The 20334-nt window shown below is 41.6% G+C and overlaps 1 protein-coding gene across 1 annotated transcript; it reads left to right on the top strand.

Moving 5' to 3' along the window:
• Window positions 1–1072: 1072 nt before the first annotated feature.
• irf2bp2a (interferon regulatory factor 2 binding protein 2a) lies at window positions 1073–3969 on the top strand. The gene is made up of 2 exons (XM_061960623.1): window positions 1073–2203; window positions 2846–3969. Exons 1-2 carry the CDS (start codon window positions 1372–1374, stop codon window positions 3565–3567), a joined length of 1554 nt encoding a protein of 517 aa, XP_061816607.1. The 5' UTR covers window positions 1073–1371; the 3' UTR covers window positions 3568–3969.
• Window positions 3970–20334: the final 16365 nt, after the last annotated feature.

The raw sequence follows: 20334 nt of genomic DNA, 5'->3' as shown, positions 1-20334 counted from the left end.
GCAGCGAATAGTGGAGGTTATTATTTGTTTCTCATTTTAATACATTTAACATATGTAATACATGCCATTTCAATGTTGTTGATGTGTGTTTAATAATAATTAAAAAAAGAATGACGGTTATGGCAAGCATTAAAATATTTGTTTATTTAAACTATTTCCCTAAGTTCCCTAAGTCCCTAAGTAAGAGTGTCCGCCCTGAGATCGGTAGGTCGTGAGTTCAAACCCCGGCCGAGTCATACCAAAGACTATAAAAATGGGACCCATTACCTCCCTGCTTGGCACTCAGAATCAAGGGTTGGAACTGGGGGTTACATCACCAAAAATTATTCCCGGGCGTGGCCACCGCTGCCGCTCACTGCTCCCCTCACATCCCAGGGGGTGAGGGTGATGGGTCAAATGCAGAGAATAATCTCACCACACCTAGGGTGTGCGTGACAATCATTGGTACTTTAACTTAAATATGCATTGAGGCTATAAAGTATTTTATCCGATTACTCGATCAATCAAACAATTGATAGATTACTCGATTACTAAAATAATAGATGGCATGAGTGGTGGTGCTATGATACTGGTGGTAAAGGAGCATGTGTGGACAAAATAAATCCCATGTGACTAATCAATGATTATACTTGATTTATGTGATTTGTTTATGATTAATCACATGAGTTAATGCGTCAAATGCATAACCATATACGTGGTACAATATAAGATGTTAGCAAGTAGTGGCAGCAACACATGGCGACGGCCCTTTGCATGAAGAAAAACAAGCTGCAAGTCAGCCCAGAAAAGCTCTGAAAATAGGACAAAGCAGCAGTCAACTGGAGGAGCTGGAGTCACACTCTCTCTCTCTCAGTGCGTGTGCGTGTGCGTGTGCGCGTCTGTGTGTGTTGTTTTCCACCCCCCAACACATTTTTGCAGAATATCATCGCAGACAAGCTGTTGACTATATCATGTGATCACATCCATGTGCACATTTAGCACACCTAATAATCTTTTTTTTTTTTTTTTTTTGGTGTGTGTTATTTTTGCACAGTGAGTGTGAGAGGCTGCAGAAGGGGGGGCGGGGGGGGGGGTCTGTCGAAGAACTCAAGTGAATAGAAGTGGAAGCGGGCGTGGTGACGTCACGGCTCCACATCGAGCCAGTCTTGCTTTGAGTCAGCGGCAGACAGACGAGCGCCCCACTAAAGTCCACACCGACATGAACTTCTCCCTGTAGAAACGCAGCAACGTTGCTCGCTCAACCGGGACAGGACGACTTTTAGCCGGAACGTGCTTTTTTTTTTACCCGAAGGGTGGGGAGAAAAAAAAAAGAGGAGGAAAAAAAGGCAGCCGATTTTGGGTTTTGTTTTCCGGGGGTCGACGACGAGCGCCATGTCGTCCGCGGCGGTCGCTGCTTCTTCCAGGAGGCAGTCGTGTTATTTGTGCGACCTGCCCCGCATGCCCTGGGCCATGATTTGGGATTTTACCGAGCCCGTGTGCCGGGGATGTGTCAACTACGAGGGAGCGGACCGCATCGAGTTTGTCATCGAGACGGCGCGCCAGCTCAAGCGGGCTCACGGCTTCCAGGAGGGTCGCTCTCCCGGGCCCGTCAAGTCGCAGCTCTCCGGGAAGGAGATCCAGGCGATCAACCACGCCGCGGCGGGGGACCCCGGCTCGCGGCCGCCGCAGCCGCTGGACCGCTACCCGCTGTCCTCCGAGCGGCCGCCGAGGCTGGGCTCCGAGTACCAGTCCAGCCGGCAGGCGAACGGCATCCCCGTCCCCAATGGATTTCCTAAGCCCGACGAGCCGCCGGAGCTCAACCGCCAGAGTCCCAATCCGCGCAGGAATAGCACCGTGCCGCCGAACCTCGTGCCTTTAGTCAACGGCAACATGGCCCCGGTGCACGTAGTCAACGGGCGAGCGGGCCAGATGGGACTTCCCTCCGCCCTGGCCGGCAGTCCTGCCGATCTGGGCAAGAGACCCGCCTCGGTGTCCAGCACCGAGCACGACCGGGAGGGCAAGGACAAGCACAGACCGGACAGTTTGACGCCGGACATCTCGGAGAGCCACAAAGGCCGATCCGAGCCGGACTGGATGGGGAAAGGCAAGACGGTGCGTGACTTGATGGCTCTGCACACCTTCGACAGCCGCTTCAAGAAGGACCATGCGGCCATGCAACAAAGAGTGATGGGCTATGACGGCAGCGCCTCGGCTTCCAAGTCAGGTGGGCACCACTTCACAATATTAATAGTCATAGTAAGAATGTGTGCAGCGTGTTAGAGCCCCTAACAATATTCATATTCATAGTAAGTGTGCAGTGTTAGAGCACCTAACAATATTCATATTCATAGTAAGTGTGCAGTGTTAGAGCACCTAACAATATTCATATTCATAGTAAGTGTGCAGTGTTAGAGCACCTAACAATATTCATATTCATAGTAAGTGTGCAGTGTTAGAGCACCTAACAATATTCATAGTAAGTGTGCAGCGTGTTTAGAGCACCTAACAATATTCATAGTAAGTGTGCAGCGTGTTTAGAGCACCTAACACTATACATATGCATAGTAGGTGTGCAGGGTGTTAGAGCACCTAACAATATTCATATTCATAGTAGGTGTGCAGGGTGTTAGAGCACCTAACAATATTCATATTCATAGTAAGTGTGCAGGGTGTTAGAGCACCTAACAATATTCATATTCAGAGTAAGTGTGCAGGGTGTTAGAGCACCTAACAATATTCATATTCATAATAAGTGTGCAGTGTTAGAGCACCTAACAATATTCATATTCAGAGTAAGTGTGCAGCGTGTTAGAGTATAATGTGTGCTTGTCTGATCACTCTTGTTCATTAACCCTTTCTCACCCAGACAGAGGAAAGCACCCCCGCAGCATGAAGAGAAAAGCCTCACCTGAGCCAGAAGGCGAGAGCACGGCCGCCAAACTCAACGGAGCGGACGGACAGCAGTGGTTACCCCCGCCTTCCGACGGACTCAAAATGCCACCGGTCCCCCTCGCCAGCTTCGCCTCCCCGCCGTCCACGATATCCCCCCACTCCCGCACCACCCCGCCCGAGGCGGCCCAGAACGGCCAGTCCCCCATGGCGGCGCTCATCATGGCGGCGGACAACGCCGGCGGGAACAGCTCCCCCAAGGACGCCAACCAGGTCCACTCCACCACGCGCAGGAACAGCAGCAGCCCCCTGTCGCCGTCCTCCATGAGTCAGAGGAGGCTGGCGCAGAGAGATGCGTCGGGCACGGGCACCCCCCACGTGCCGGGCATGGACCAAGTGCACCCGCAAAGCATTCCGGACTCCTCGGTACCGGGCAGCATACCCCTGTGCTGCACACTGTGCCACGAGCGTTTGGAGGACACCCACTTTGTTCAGTGCCCGTCTGTGCCCTCGCACAAGTTCTGCTTCCCGTGCTCCAGGGAGAGCATAAAGCAGCAAGGCGCCACGGGCGAAGTGTACTGTCCGAGCGGGGAGAAGTGTCCCCTGGTGGGCTCCAACGTACCGTGGGCTTTCATGCAGGGGGAAATCGCCACCATCCTTGCAGGAGACGTCAAAGTAAAAAAGGAGAGGGACCCTTGATTTGGTTGGAAGCAGACACAACCAGTATAAATATATAAATATCACATACATACCATTCAGACTAAAAGACTTGTACATATTGGACCCAAGGGAAGAGTATACTTCGTAAACATGGTTGTATAATTTTTGATTTTTCAATACATTGTGTTTCTATATTTTTGAAGATAAAGGTATGTACTCATTATAATGGACAACGTTCCTCTTTGTTGATGTTTAACAGAATTCTCGATGTACTTCTAGGTCTGGTGGCAGTTCCTGTTTAACGTAGAATGTGACTAATGCTACTCTACGAGCACTTGGCAAAAAAACTGAAATGCTTTTAGCTGTACTTGTATGCACTTGTTTAAAAAAAAAAATCAAAAAAAAAACATTGCCAAATACAATTTCTTGATCTTGTATGAACCGATTGTCTGAGCTTGCTTCATTTGAGTCATTAAGTGGCGCTGGTCGCTTTCCCCCCCCCTTTCTTATTCTTTTTTTTTGCTTGTTGTGACGGCTCAGGAGGACGTAAGTAGGCTGCACAAAGGCATTCTGTCTCCGAGCGCATAGCTCTCGTAAAAAAAAAAAGGGAAACATGGTTGGTAATAACAGGCACATTGTGCCCCCCCTACCTCCTCCCCCGCCTTCACACACCCCCTAAAATTGCTTCCATTTGTGCAGCACTGTGCTTGCTGAAATATGTGCCAAGTCATGTTAAGTCAGATGGAATCTGTTGAGTCAGAATGTGCGCCATTATGGCATTAAAACGTTTTCCCATCAGCACATAAAAGAAAGTAAAGAAGCCCCCATATAACCCAGAACGCACAAGACATTGAAACAACGTTGGTTATACACACGTCCTTTAAAACTGACGTTGCAAAATAGTTGTTTTGGTTAATCGAGACAACGTTGATGTCTAATGTTGGATCGACGTATTTGGTTGGGAAATGACCAAAATTCAATAGTCGAATCAACGTCAGAACCCGACGTTGATTAAACGTCAAAAAGCATGTTGTTCCAACGTTAAGTCTGAGTTACTCAACGTCTGGACCTAATTCAACAGGTTCTCAATGTTGTTTCAATGTCTTGTGCCTGCTGGGAACACACCAATGTTCATCCATGATAAGAGCATAACTCTGCTGTGCTCCTTTCACATGCAAATGTGGCACATTCACCAAAGAGGCGCCTTAAAATGTAAACAACTGGGGCGGCTCGACTGGCTTATGAGGTCATCAAATGACAAACGGTGGTTACCGGGCCTTCAAACAACACGTTTGGCGCCTACAGACAAAGAAAGTCTCACTGTAGCTGACGCTGCAGCCAACACACAAAGTGCTGCGTGTGTGTGTGTGTGTGTGTGTGTTGATGTACTAGAGAGTTGCGTAATTATCCGAGACACAATCTGCTTCCTGCTCATGTTTTATTGAGCTGTGCTAAAATTGAGCAACGGCACGCAACTGAACAAAGCCGATTTTTTTTAACTACATGCACCATTCACTTGTGTTCTTTCATGATCCCGGTGACATAAATGATAAAAAAAACCTTTATGACTTTTCCAGTGTTTGTTCATAGTCGCTTTTCGGTTGACCGGGGGTTTCTTATCAGGCGCTTTATCAGCTGGACTTTCAAACTACAAACGCAGCACAGGGTTGATAAACGTCACACTCGCTCCATCCCTGTGCACTTTATTTTATGAATCAGGACTTCGACCCACTTGTTTGCCGTAATGCAATGGCCGTGAAGATTAGTGTGTGTGTGTGAGAGAGTTAGGAGGACGGTGCCATAAAGGTTTATCCGTGCTTGCAAACAGTGTGACGGCGACAGTGATAATGTGTGTGCCATAACACAGCGATGTGCTGTTGCATAGTTACCAAGGAAATGGGTGCACAGCAGATGCTCGGGTGATTCATATGCAAGGACGAGTCGGCAAACAGCCTGCATGTGACCACACACACACCAAACCAACCTTTTTTTTCACAATGTTTTTGTTTATACTACTAAGGCTGATTTTAGTGCATTTGCAGTTAATGACTCACCGGCTTTGTTTTACTTCCCCGCAGGGACTTTTATTAATATTTAATCTGCTGGCTGCTCTTTAGATGTTATCTACTATTTTTTCCCTCACTTTTATTCCTGAACAACCGTCATGGCTGCAGGCAACACGGTAGTTTCTGCTGTGAAATATGTCAGCGCTACATATTGTTTCATCAATGGTCATAAAATCCCCCATTGGCTGTTGGATTGATTTATGTGACACGGCCTTGTTCATCAGGCTAAGTGAAAGGCGATAACGGATACGGCCTGGCCTCCTAATGGTTAACCAAACTGTAGGTCGGCATGTGATAGTGAGGCCGCCACTTGGTGCAGAGTTCATATTTGTTGTCTTTGGAACTTGGCTTAGAGCATCGAGTGGAGTCTTTGACTTGAATACGCAAACCGGATCTGTTTGCATTGTGCATACATCATAGCCGTGTGCTTGTTTGTCCAATTTTTGTTGTTTTAGAAGCAACGTATTACACATAAAACAGGTTTTGTACTAAAACATCACTGAATGTTGTGGGTCTATACGTCCACATGTGCCAATTCGACCGTTATAATCACTGCAAGGCCAAGTGTCATCAAAGTGTTTGCATAAAACATCGGAATCAGCAAAATTCCAGATTTACGAGCTAGTTTACATACTATATTTGCAAATATATCTTTATTGCCAATTGTCTGACAGTATGATGAGCCAAGGTTGGGGTGTTGTGTGTCATCGTGAAAGCAAGAGGTGTGGTCTAACGTGGAACTTTTGAAGGACAGTTTTGAGATACGTCATGCTGTTTTTTGTTTTGCAACATACTTTTTTGACAGGGCATGCATTAGAACAGGAAAAATTAATTATGATTAAAAACTCAAAATTATAAAGTGGAGATAGGTTTTTAATTTTTAATTTTTATTTTTACCCAACAGCCACTAATACCCATTAATCCTCGAGGAGCAGCAAGGTGTCCCTAAAATCAAGAAATTACCTTTTCTACATATTCATTAAATTAGAATATAGTGAAATAACATATTCTGCAATATAATTTTCAATGTTTGTGGTGAACGTGTTGCAATAACGCCACAATTTCGTTGTTTCACTTTAGCATTCCGGTTTAACCAAAGCAAAGTGAAAGAAGTTGTGGAGTTTAAGTTGTGGTTTAAAGTGGAAGTACACGTTTTGATGAACTTCTTATGAACATGCCATTAATAATTGGGGTGTTTGGGCACATACTTCTAACAGGACATACTATTAATTCTAAATATGTTGAAAAGTTATATAATGTGGAGATACATTTTCGTTTTCTTTTACATCTGAATATTGACTTCAGTTTGTCGTAGGAAGTAGTCTACTTCTAACGTCTTGTCCTTTGTTGAGCCCTGCAAAGTATTGTACTTATTATTACACATCCCCTGTTAGATTGTAATCTGCATTCTAATTGTGTACTCGTCAAATTTGGAGGTGTTAAAATTGCTAATGCTAACCAGTAGCATGTGTAAAATGCCAGCGCATTTGTTTTAATGCCTTTTTTTTTAAATGTTGGGATGTCACTGAGAAACTATTTTGTCTCTCATGTAAGTTATTCACCGACATACTTTCTTTCTGTATGTCCAGTTTACATTGCTTGAAGTAAAGACTCTTAAAAGGACCTCAACTGGAGTCTTTATTGACAACCTTTTCGCTGTCTGCTAAGCTAGCAAGAGGAGACTCGTTAGCGGGAGCAGAACAAGAACAATTCTTTGGCGTTGTTGTGTCAACTTGGCATTCCGCTTCAACTAAAGCAGAGTGTCTTCACTCGCCCTCCGAAAGTGAAAGTAAGAGGTGTGGTTTAAAAGTGGAAGTACATGTTTTGATGGACAGCACTAACAGTAAAAGATGATACTTAGAAATATGCCATTAATAATTGGGTGTTTGAGTACATGCCTTTAACAGGACATACACATGGACTAATTATATTTATGTTGAAAAGTGAAGATATATGATTTGTGACAACAGTATCTGTGCTGTCCAGTAGTTCCGTTTTCTTTCACTTCTGAGTACACACTGAGTTCTGTTTGTCCTCGATGAGTTGCCGTATTTAAGAAGTAGTCTACTGCCATTGTCTTGCAAAGTGTAAATGTAAGTATTGTTCTTACTATTACACATCTGCTGTTTGATTGTAATGGTCATCTTAGTTGTGAATGAGTCAAATTTGGAGGTGTTTAAATTGCTAATGCTAACCAGTAGCATATGTGTAAAGCGTAGCCAATGTGTTAGCATCGAGCTAGCGCATTTGTTTTAATGCATTTCTTTTATGTTGGAATGTCACTGAGAAACTATTGTGTATCTAATGTAAGTTATTTATCAACATATTTTATTTGTGTAGGTCAAGTTTTACATTGAAGTAGATGCTCTTAAAAGAAACTCAACTGGAGTCTTCATTGACTACCTGTTAGCTGTCTGCTAAGCTCGCAAGAGAGATGTTAGCAAAAGCAGAATAATGCTATTGAGTTTTTTTTAATCCATAGTTAAATTAGAGGTGTAAAAGTGGGAGACATGATGCCAGCTGTTGCACTAACCCATCTATGTTTAGCACAATAATACGCCAAAAGGAGAATCTGGACCACATTTACCCGCTCCCGCTTGAACTGATCTGCTTGGTTTAATTTTAGAGCTGTCAGGGAAAACAAGGTCACAGCAAGTGTTGTATTGAGGACATACTCTTTTTTTTTTTTTTTTTTTTTTTTTTTTTTCATCAATCAGTTTCCCTTTAGAGTTCAGCCTCCTTTGAGGCCAGTAATGAAGGCTTCTCTTCCCGGCAGTGGAAAGGAGAGAGCTGCAACCAGCAATTAGGAGGAGCATGGCGACATGTGTAAAATGTCCCTTTTCTTTGCCTGGACGGACCATAAAAGGCTGCGATGTTAACTTGATTACAATGTGCCTTCTCTCCGAATGGGGTGGGGGGGGGGTTCGCTGAGTTTAGGGAGAAACGGAGGTCATAGAAACATATTTTTGCTCCATCCCTCCGTTTGACACAATGTATTCTTGTGGTTCTGCTGCAGCGTTGCTGAGAATCAAGTCTGTGGAATAGAAATGAGGACTCTCTCTCTTGCTCTCTCTCTCTCTCCACACATTGAACCAAGCTATGCCTCCAATGTTTTTCTCACATCTTGGAGTGCTGCCAAATCTTGTAAGTGGAGCAGCTGAGCGAGGAGGAGGAGAAAGAGAGGAGGAAGAAGGAGGGAGGACCAAAAAAAAAAAAATGCAGGAAAGCGGATGAAAAATGGACATGGGATGGGAAACAGGCGATGTGAGAGACAAAAACAAAACATGGAGCAGATCCCGAAAGCATTTTTAAGCAAAGCACGACGCTTATTAATTTTCATTTTTATTTTTCAACCTTAGACGCTTAGCTCAGGATCAGCTGATAAGATGGCGTGCTGCTGCTGCTAGTACTAGTCTACGCCACGTGAAAAACAGGATATGTCCTGTTTAGAACATTATAGCTTCAGCCATTCATACGATCTCCAGCTGCCCTCCTCCCCCCGAAATATGTGTATATATATATATATATATATATATATATATATATATATATATATATATATATATATATATATATATACATACACAGTACAGGCCAAAAGTTAGGGCACACCTTCTCCTCATTCAATGTGCTTTCTTTATTTTCATGACTATTTACATTGTAGATTGTCACTGAAGGCATCAAAACTATGAATGAACACATGTGGAGTTATGTACTTAACAAAAAAAGGTGAAATAACCGAAAACATGTTTTGTATTCTAGTTTCTTCAAAATAGCCACCCTTTGCTCTGATTACTGCTTTGCACACTCTTGGCATTCTGTTGATGAGCTTCAAGCACACCAGTGAAGTGAAAACCATTTCAGGTGACTACCTCTTGAAGCTCATCGAGAGAATGCCAAGAGTGTGCAAAAAAGTCATCAGAGCAAAGGGTGGCTATTTTGAACAAACAAATACAAAACATATTTTCAGTTATTTCACCTTTTTTGTTAAGTACATAACTCCACATGTGTTCATTCATAGTTTTGATGCCTTCAGTGACAATCTACAATGTAAATAGTCATGAAAATAAAGAAAAATCATTGAATGAGAAGGTGTGTCAAAACTTTTGGTCTGTACTGTATGTATGTATGTATGTATGTATATATATATATATATATATATATATATATATATATATATATACGATTGCAGCTGAGATAGGCTCCAGCACCCCCCGCGACCCGAAAGGGATAAGCGGTAGAAAATGAATGGATGGATGGATATATATATATAAATGTATATATATATATATATATATACACATATACACATAGTCTCTCTGTTGCCCCCTCTCACATGCCAGTCCAGTTAATTCAGATTTTCTGGCCTACATGAGCCAGGCTAAGAGTAAAAACACAGATTTTCGGTTGCCTGCATTGCTACTTTACTCAAGACTGAAAACGTTAAACTTGTTAAAAATGTTATGCAATGGTGGTTTTCACAGTATAAGGCGTATCTAAGAATAATACTTCTGTAATGAATAGTCCACATTTCATGAAAATATGTCAAACAGCAAAACTATTTGTATTTTTTATTACTCATGATCTCACTAGTGCAGCATGGACAAAGCCAAAAAACAGAAGATATAATAACATTCTTGCTCTCAACTATTTCCTGTCAACGGGAAAACCTTTTTTTTTTTAAATTTTTTTTTATCAATATCGTCAACTAGAGGATGTCGGTATTGTTCCAATACAAAGTACAGTAAGACCTCAACTTTCCAGCTTAATTGGTTCTCTGAACTCAAAATACTTGTATCTCATATCAACCTCTCCCATTGAAATTAATTTGAGTTAACATAATTGGAACCTGGGCAAACAGCACCATTTTAACATGCCTTTTGAAAAGAAAAAACAAACATTTAGGTGGGAAATATTGTATGAAAACAATAGAACAGAACAGAATGCAGTACTAACAACTACTGTGGTTTTATGAAAAGTGGAAAGTGGACTTCTACGATATCTCCTTCCAACTGCTTCTCCATATTTTAATTGATAAATGTCCCTTGTTTAGATGTCATTTTAACATCCTTGTCTGGTTTTAGACTACATTACATACAGATTACATACTGTTTCAGTATGGTGCAGACTAGCAGTGATACGTTATATTGCTTTGCCAGGTTTTTAACATGCTCGGTCATGTTTTGATGATTTTTTTGTCTTAATTCAATACATTCACACTCTCTTTTGTACTTTTAATGATTGGAAAACAATTTTATGTCAATCTCTAGCTATAAGCTAATGCTAGCGAGTAAAGCCAGATATTTTGGGTGGATCTTACAGAGTTCACTGAGACATTTGCTACGCCAACTCATGGCGGGGATGCTTGTAACTAAAGTTTTTGGTTGCAACTCAAAGCAAGATAATTAGCTGAGGGACAGCTCTTATACTAATACACTCTTATGTCGAGGTACCACTGTAAATATGGGGCCTATGACGCCAATACTTGATTTATTTGTAAAGTATTTTTTTTCTTTAAATTTGTCAATGAAGCCAAGCTCTGCTTTTTCCCACTCCTTTTCGGACATGTTGTAAAGAAAAAAAAAGGATGCATCATATTGAAATTGTATACAGGTTCGAAATAAACTTCAACGGAATCATAATTATAATGACAACAAAACAAGATCATGAAGATTTAACATTTTAACTATATTTAAATACTATAATATAAGGAAACTTAACAATATTGACATGAATAATAGAATGATTGCCAAAAATTACATACAATTGAGCAAAACAAAGTCAGTAGTTCAAAATAAGCAAACCAAAATTATGATTGACTGAAGTTTAAATCATTTGGCTTGTTGCCCAATAAAATATAAATATATAAACTACATTTGAACAACACAACAACAAAAACACAGACATTTGTGGAAAATAAACATAAAAGACAACTACAAAATAAATAACAAGATACTGCGCTGGTATTGTTAATATCAATATTTGTCTCGATCTGCATGATTCTATTGTCAACCAAAGGACACCTGCTGAGCCTTGTTGGGGGTCTATTTTTATCTTGCAGTCTGTCCGCTGCGGATACTACTAAATAATACACATCTTTTAGTTTTTATGGCTTCGACAGCACTTCATGCAACTAAAAAAAATTGTGGATAGCCAGACTTCAACCGCCATTTCCCAATGTTTCCCATTGCCCCTAAAACCATCCTGTCATATGTCTGCAACTTCACAAGTCTCACGACCTTCAATGGAGAATGGGGGCTAACTGATTTACCAACCCGTACAGTGGTACCTCAACTTAGAGTGCTTTGAGAGCTGGGCTAATTGTTATGCTTTAAGTTGTTGAGTTCCAAGCATCTGCGCCATTAGCTGGCATAGCAAATGTCACTGTAAACTCCGCAAGAGCCAAACAAAACATCTGGTCTTACTCGCTAGTATTAGCTTCAAGCTAGAGATCGACATAACTTTGTTTTCCAACCATGGTGAGGAGGAAATGATAGTAAGTGTGAAGGACGGTGCTGAGAACAAGTGGATGCTATTCATTTAATAAAAAATAAAAAAACATCAAAAAACATGACCAGGCTTGTTGCCAACTTGCGACACGTGTATCACTGCTAGTCTGCACCTAGTGAAGAAAAAGGACTCAGCCAAGGATGTTAAAATTATATCCTAACAGCGGTCATTCATCCATGAAAATGTGGTAAAGCAGCAGGAAGGAGATATTGTAGAAGTCCACTCCAAGACCAGAAGGCGGGCCCACATTAGACCAGTTTTAAAATCTCTGCATTTGCTCTCTGTGTTTCAGGATCAGTTCTTCTTATGGTTTATACATGTTTTTATAGTATTGGGCCTTCTTATCTTACAGATTTTCTTTTACCCACAAACCCTTGCGAAATCCTGCAGCACTAGTCTTAATTATTCCAAAACTCAGGACACAAAGTCACGGGATGGCATCTTTCCCCAAGTCTAAGGAAGAGCTTGCCGGAACCTCAGGGCTGCAGAGAACGTTCATGTCTTTAAGGCCCACCTATCGTATTAGCAGTGATGGCCAAGTTACTTGAAAAATGTAGTCAACTAAGCTACAAGTTACTCTCGATTAAATGTAGCTATGCTACAGGGGAAGCTATACCCAGAGAATTGTAGCAAGCTACACTACAAGCTACACAGCAAAAAGTAGCTTTCTACATCAAAGCTACATTTAACAGCATTTCTATCGATGGGCCCCCATGTATAATATCAATGTTAATGTAACTGAGAGTGTACAAATGGACACAATAGGGGTCCATTACTATTAACTAGGGATGTCCGATAATGGCTTTTTGCCGGTATCCGATATTCCGATATTGTCCAACTCTTTAATTAGCGATACCGATATCAACCGATACCGATATCAACCGATATATACAGTCGTGGAATTAACACATTATTATGCCTAATTTGGACAACCATGTAGGGTGAAGATAAGGTACTTTTAAAAAGAATTAATAAAATATAATAAGATAAATAAATTAAAAACAGTTTCTTGAATAAAAAAGAAGGTAAAACAATATAAAAACAGTTACATTGAAACTAGTAATTAATGAAAATGAGTAAAATTAACTGTTAAAGGTTAGTACTATTAGTGGACCAGCACAATCCCTTGCAGACTGTTTTGATATATATTGATATATAATGTAGGAACCAGAATATTAATAACAGAAAGAAACAACCCTTTTGTGTGAATGAGTGGAGGAAGGTGTTTTGGGTTGGTGCACTAATTGTAAGTGTATCTTGTGTTTTTTATGTTGATTTAATAAAAAAAAATAAAAAAACCAAAAAAAAACGATACCGATAATAAAAAAAACGATAATTCCCGATATTACATTTTAACGCATTTATCTCTACTATTAACTATCTGTCATTTAGCTGGGGAGACACTACAACTACCTCTAGGGGTCCCCGCTCCCCACTGTATGTATTTACTGTGTGTGTGTGTGTGTGTGTGTGTGTGTGTGTGCGCGTGTGTGTGAGTTTTTGTCTGTGTATCTGTGTTGGCCCTGCGATGAGGTTATGACATGTCCATGGTGTACTCCGCCTTCCTCCCGAATGCAGCTGGGATAGGCTCCAGCACCCCTGCAATCCCGAGAGGGACAAGCGGTAGAAAATGGATAAATGGATGTGTGTGCATGCGGTGGCTGCTTGCACTAGCAAAGAGCTAAATCCTTGTTTAAAAAAAAAAAACCAAAAAAATGATGTACATCTTTTAGCTACCCGTTTGGGCACCATTGTCAAAGTACTGATTTGGCACCAGTATTGATTGAAATGTAAACGATACCTATCCCTAGTCTGGCGTCAAAATCCTGTAATTGTATCGAAAAACTTTGCGACCCATTATGAAAAATTTGATTTTCCCGTCTCTTGACCTACTCAGTGGTCTAGTGGTTAGCGTGTCCGCCCTGAGATCGGTAGGCCGTGAGTTCAAACCCCGGCAGAGTCATACCAAAGACTATAAAAATGGGACCCATTACCTCCCTGTTTGACACTCAGCATCAAGGGTTGGAATTGGGGGTTAAATCACCAAAAATTATTCCCGGGCGCAGCCACCGGTGCTGCTCACTGCTCCCCTCACCTCCCAGGGGGTGATCAAGGGTAATGGGTCAAATGCAGAGAATAATTTCACCACACCTAGTGTGTGTGTGACAATCATTGGTACTTTAACTTTTTATCAACATAGTCCTATAAGCAAGTGGCCAGAACTCCATTTTTAGTAAAACATTGTTTTTGCAGATGCCCTTAATGTTGTCTAATGTCTAATTTGTCTAGCCTGACTCTTGCCAGATCCTTGTAGTTTGCTGAGCGCCACACAAGGATCTGGGCTCGAGAGCAATACAAACTCCTTCAAGATAGCAAAAAATAATTAAACCAATCAGGATCACCGGACGGGATTTCATAGACGTGACGTAGCGCCGAAGCGACTGTTTGATTCAAACAACAATGCAGCGAGGAGTCGTGTGCTGACATTGATTCTGCTGTTGCAATTGTTTTGTCAAATCTGACATTGCTGCGTTGTTTCAGTAAAAGTTCTCTAACTTTTCGATCTGTCGTTATCCAATATGTCGGCTGTTCTGTTTTGGATTTCCCAGCGTCGCTCTCATCAGCGTCACGGGTTGATTACCATGTGAGTGGTTGAAGTAGCATGTCATTCAAGATAACGGACATGTGGTTTATCCAATCACATACAATGATTTTTTTTTGCAAGGCCCCGCCTTCTGAAATAAATCTCCTATTGAGAAGTCCCAGATCAATGTGTGGAGCTCAGCGAATTACAAGGATCTGGCGAGAGTCAGGTTATAATTTGTCTCCTCCTTACCAAAACCTCCATCATGAACTTAAATTCAGCAAAAGTTGCTTTACAGAAAACACAATACGCTTCTAAAAACGTGTGTTCATTAGATTAGAAACACATGTAATGTCCTGCAAGCTGAGGCTATTGTATTTGAGTTTGGGGGCTGTGTCTTTGTCTCTGTGTGTGCAGGCAAAGAAGCACACAAAGTCCATGTAAGGTAAACACCAGCCTGCTGACGCTGGAGAGGAAACACAAGTAGTTTGTTCCATCTCCGGCGCGGTGATGTAGTAAAACGCTTTACCGTCTGAACGCAAAACGTCCTCGCTTTGCTGGCGTGTATCTGACGAGGGAGCGGCCCCCTGGGCTGATGAATGGCTTGCTTTCTGGGGTGTGTCAGCAGATCTGCGGTGATATATTATGGGATGTTCGCAGCAGCTCATTTCCTGCTGTCCTTGTCTGTTCTTCCCCGGCTGCCGCTTAGGGGCCTCAGCCCCACCTAATTATTGGCCTTTCAAGTCGGGTTGAGCGGAATCAACCTCCTCGCCCGCACACCGACCGCACGGTTGTACTCTCGAGTTGTCGAATAACAAAGCCGACGACTTCTCTGACGCCGCACAGATAAGAGCGACATTAGATGTTGTGTTTGCTGATGCACTGTAGCTTGTTACGTAACCGGGTCGGAGCTCGCGTCCGTCAAAGTGGCAAAGAGATTGTACTCTCGCCCTCTTTTCTCTGTCATTTTGCCAAATTGGCGTCGCCGTGGAACATTTGGAGCGAGCCAGGCCTGTGTTTGACAGGTGGCTTCTATTATTGGAGCCGGCGACGTCGAGTGTGTTACACAACTGTCGCTGGGACCGCTCTATATAGAGGGCTTTGCCCCATTATCTGATAACCCTGGCTCGGCAACAGGTGTTTAGGAATAACCGCATAGCTCCAGTCTGGGGGCAGGATTCCCAAATGTACTGATCCTATAAAGGAGCCTAATGACAGGTTACTGGGTGTACAGTATACTGCTCTGTAATGATATAATCACAGGGCAGAAACAGCAGCCGCTCCCCACCCTTGTCCTCCTCTCTGGTTGGAATGTGCACAGGGAGAAAAATGATCCAATGTCATCCGGAGTGATGGAAGCTTGGCTGTTGAGCCAGAGGGATATGTTCAGTGGAGGGAGGAAGGCGGAGGGGGGTGAGTGCGGATATTTCTGTTTCAGTGTGAGTTGGAGTAAGTCTGGGCACCAAGCCAAGCATGCTGATGAAGGAGACGGGTTGGGGGGGGCGAGAGAGAGAGACAGAGAGAGAGGAGGGAGTCCGAGACCTTTTTGGGCTGTCAGCTTCACTAGCACACAGCTGCTTCTGGAAAATTCTGCACCCTGCCCCACTAAACCATCAGGCATGACACGAATAACAAGAGCCCGGCCTAGTCGAGCCGTCGACAGCGGATAGTTTTTCTTTTCGGACGCCCCGGCCTTGAACATAGTGGAAAAAACAACAATGGTGGGGGTAGGGGGGGGCACACTGGGGCACAATGTGGGAAATGAAATCCAGGCTTTAGAAGGCTTTGTCTGGACCAGGACGCAGTCCACACAGAGCCTGCGGGCTCTTTGGGAAAGGCCATGTCGCAAGATGCCAAATGATGCGTTTTGATGGGGTCACTTGTTCACCAGCCAGTCACTATTTGGAGACGATGAAGCCTTTCGATTATAAGTCAAATATTTTCATAGGTAGGACTAGGGTTGTACGGTTTACCAATCGGTATTTGCATAGTACCGCAATACCAATGAATCATATTCGGAACTATGCCGCCTCTGAAAAGTACCGGTGTGCCACCCCCTCGCGCCCCCGTCGTCGTTACGTTGTGTCATTGTTGGTTTACGAGCAGAGTATCATGTTTGGTCGCGCACACACACGGAGTACTTACAAGCAGACACAGTGTGTAGACAGAAAAGGGAGAACCGACGCATTTTGGTTTAAAAACTAACGATAAAGGTGAAGTTATAGCACTGAAACGCCTTCAGGAAGAGGTGCTTTAAGACATGGCTAATTAGCCAGCGGCTAAAGTCCATCCCCAGTCTGCAGTGTTTTAGCTACTTCTAAATCACTAATCCTCGCCTCCATGGTGACAAATAAAGTAAGTTTCTTATAAGTGTCATCCCTGCAGGAGCTAAACATGCTTCACTACACACCGTAGCTCACCGGCGTCAAAATGTAAACAAACGCCATTGGTGGATCTACACCTAACATCCACTGTAATGATAACAAATACAGTAGCGTATATAGTCGATACTACTATAATTATGTCGATATTTTTTGGAATCACAACATCTTCTTTTGTTTAAAAAAAATTTATATTATGTTTATAAACTCAGGAAATATGTCCCTGGACCAATTTGTAGCATCATCGAAAACTAGTGTAAAGTATTAAAAAACAGAAGAATAAGTGATTATTACATTTTAACAGAAGCGTAGATAGAACATGTTAAAAGAGAAAGTAAGCAGATATTAACAGTAAATGAACAAGTAGATTAATAATTTATTTTTTACCATTTGTCCTTAATAATTTTTAACAACATAATAGAATGGAAAATGACACAATATGTTACTGCATATGCCAGCAGCTAAATTAGAAGCCTTTGCTTACTTACTAATAAAAGAAAAGTTGTCTTGTATTTTCACTATTTTGTGAACAAAATAGGACAAACTTGCAATAAGAAACATATGTATAATGTTCCGTAATATTTTTCTTTAGAAAAGTACCGAAAAGTATAGAAATACTTTTGGTACCGGTATCGGTAACACTAGGTAGGACATACTTTTTTTTTTTACAACCTTCTAAATCATTTTTTACATTATGAGCGTCCCCTGGACATGAAATAATACATCATAATATAGAAATGCTGCCTAAAGCTGAGCCAATCAGTGGCCACAATACTGAACAGCGTGCTCTGATTGGTCTGATCTCATCTACTGGTCAATACTACAGTTGTCCCATGAGACATCGCCTTTTTAATATTGTGACTTTACCACAGTGCAGATTTTCCAAACATTCTTGAAGCATGTTCTACAATTTTTTTGGGTCAAAATTTAAGCATTTTTAAGTATCCATCCATCAATTTTCTACCGCTTGTCCCGTATTTACGTATTTAGAAGGCTGTAAACATGTTTTGTTGAAAAACATGAATCATGAAAATATTTGATTTATAATCAGTAATTCCTACTTTTGCAGTAATTCATTTATCATAGTCATGTCGTGGACCAATTAACAGCGATAAACAAGGGATTACTGTACTGTAGTATTTATATGTTTTGTTTATATGTTTATTTAGTAATTTTTAAGCTTGAAAATGATACATTTAGGACCAAGAAAATCCCCTAAAAATCTGCATTGTGGTGAAGCCACAATATTTGTAGCGCTATATGGCGAGGGACAACTGTATATTCTCCTGAGAACTAGCGTACTCTGCTTTGTTTTTGGTCTTTGGTTATTTTCTCACATATGCACATTTTGGGACACACTAACACAAATCCCAGGAGTTGATACATTTAAATATGAATTTAATTTTTTATTTTTTTTTTAAATGTGTGTACATATGCACTGCACCAACACTTGAGCATTGTAAAACCTTGCTGAAAACACATCTTTTTTAATTAGTATTCAGCAAGTAGCACCTTGGTTTATGTCTCCTTATTACCGCAACCGTTTGAACTACAATTTGTTGCTATTTTATTACTGTATATTGTATTATTCACTGTTTTATTGCTTTTACTGCTTTTATTGTCCAATGGGCTACCTGTGCAGCAGTTTGGTTGACCCTTAGTTGTTTTAATGGGCTCTATAAATAAAGTTTGACTTGACTTGAATTTACAGTGGAACTTTTCAAATTACGAACCACAGGCCGGATAAAAATAGGCTTTTGTGTACGAACCTCGTGTCATTCTACAAACGTTTCATCCTATTTGTGTGCTTGCAGTGCAGTCATGTTGTGCCCGGCAGCACATCCATTGTGGGCGGGCTGATCTATGTCAGCGCAGCATTGATGTTGTTAGCTATTGTCCGATGTACAATTTTGAGCGTTTGTTTAGCTTTTTTAAACATTTTTTTCTAGTTTTGCTAGCTCAATATGTGTCACACCGCGGTGAGGGATGTCTTGTCTTGGTTTTTTCTGTCTTGTGAATTGCATGTTTTAGTTTGAAAAGTAACTCTCCTTTCGTTTCAGGTCTCTTGCCCTTCCTTTTGTGTTATCAGTCTGACGTCATCCCTGATCCCTGATTGTTTCCACCTGTTCCCCATTACCCTCATGTGTCTTATAAACCCACGCCTCACTTTGTTCTGTGCCAGATTGTCTCGTTTGTTCGTGCCCCTCGAGCTTCCTGTCCAAGCCCTGCCTCGTCTCTTGTTTGAATATCTTGATCCTGAATTCCCTTGTTGATATTTTGAGTTTTCTTTTTGTCCTCCTCAGCAGAGTGATTTTGGTTACCGTATTTTTTGAAGTATAAGTCGCTCCGGAGTATAAGTCGCACCGGCCGAAAATGCATGATAAAGAAGGAAAAAAAACATATATAAGTCGCACTGAAGTATGAGTCACATTTTTTGGGGAAATTTATTTGATAAAACCCAACACCAAGAATAGATATTTGAAAGGCAATTTAAAATAAATATAGAATAGTGAACAACAGGCTGAATAAGTGTACGTTATATGACGCATAAATAACCAACTGAGAACGTGCCTGGTATGTTAACGTAACATATTATGGTAAGAGTCATTCAAATAACTATAACATATAGAACATGCTATACGTTTACCAAACAATCTGTCACTCCTAATCGCTAAATCCCATGAAATCTTATACGTCTAGTCTCTTACGTGAATGAGCTAAATAATATTATTTGATATTTTACGGTAATGTGTTAATCATTTCACGCATAAGTCGCTCCTGAGTATAAGTCGCACCCCCGGCCAAACTATGAAAAAAACTGCGACTAATAGTCCGAAAAATACGGTATTTGGTTTTGCAGCCGAAGTGGTGAGTTTTCAGTTTTTTCTTACAGTTCTTCCTTTTCCTCAATTTTTTGAGTGACACCTTTTGTTAACCTTTTTTATATAAGATACAGTGTAGACGTTTTATAGCCATTGTTTCTCCCTCCTTTTGGAGTGTTTTTTGTTTATGATAAATTTCATAGATTATATCCTGCGCCAAGTATAGTTTGTTATTGTTTTTGTGTTTCCCCCTTTCGGAGTGATATTTGGTTGTTCCTTTTTGCGGAACCTTTTTTCGCCAACTAGTCAGGTTATAGCCTATGTTGATTTGCCCTGACTCTGGAGGTGAAAATAAACTTTCAAAATAAAAGCCTGCCGGATTGTTCCCTACTCTGCATCTAAGTCCCATTTTTGACCAAGCCTGACAAAATGAGTCCAAAGAA

This window comes from Nerophis lumbriciformis, linkage group LG02 (genome assembly GCF_033978685.3).
Source record: "Nerophis lumbriciformis linkage group LG02, RoL_Nlum_v2.1, whole genome shotgun sequence".
Taxonomy (NCBI): domain Eukaryota; kingdom Metazoa; phylum Chordata; class Actinopteri; order Syngnathiformes; family Syngnathidae; genus Nerophis; species Nerophis lumbriciformis.
Note: the sequence above shows the minus strand (reverse complement) of the source record. Positions and strands in the feature narration are given on the sequence as shown.

Excerpts from the sequence above, each read along its gene's own strand:
- irf2bp2a (XM_061960623.1), top strand. The coding sequence starts at position 1,372 with ATGTCGTCCGCGGCGGTCGCTGCTTCTTCCAGGAGGCAGTCGTGTTAT. Across the intron at positions 2,204-2,845 it reads CGCCTCGGCTTCCAAGTCAG|ACAGAGGAAAGCACCCCCGC; the intron begins GTGGGCACCACT and ends TTTCTCACCCAG.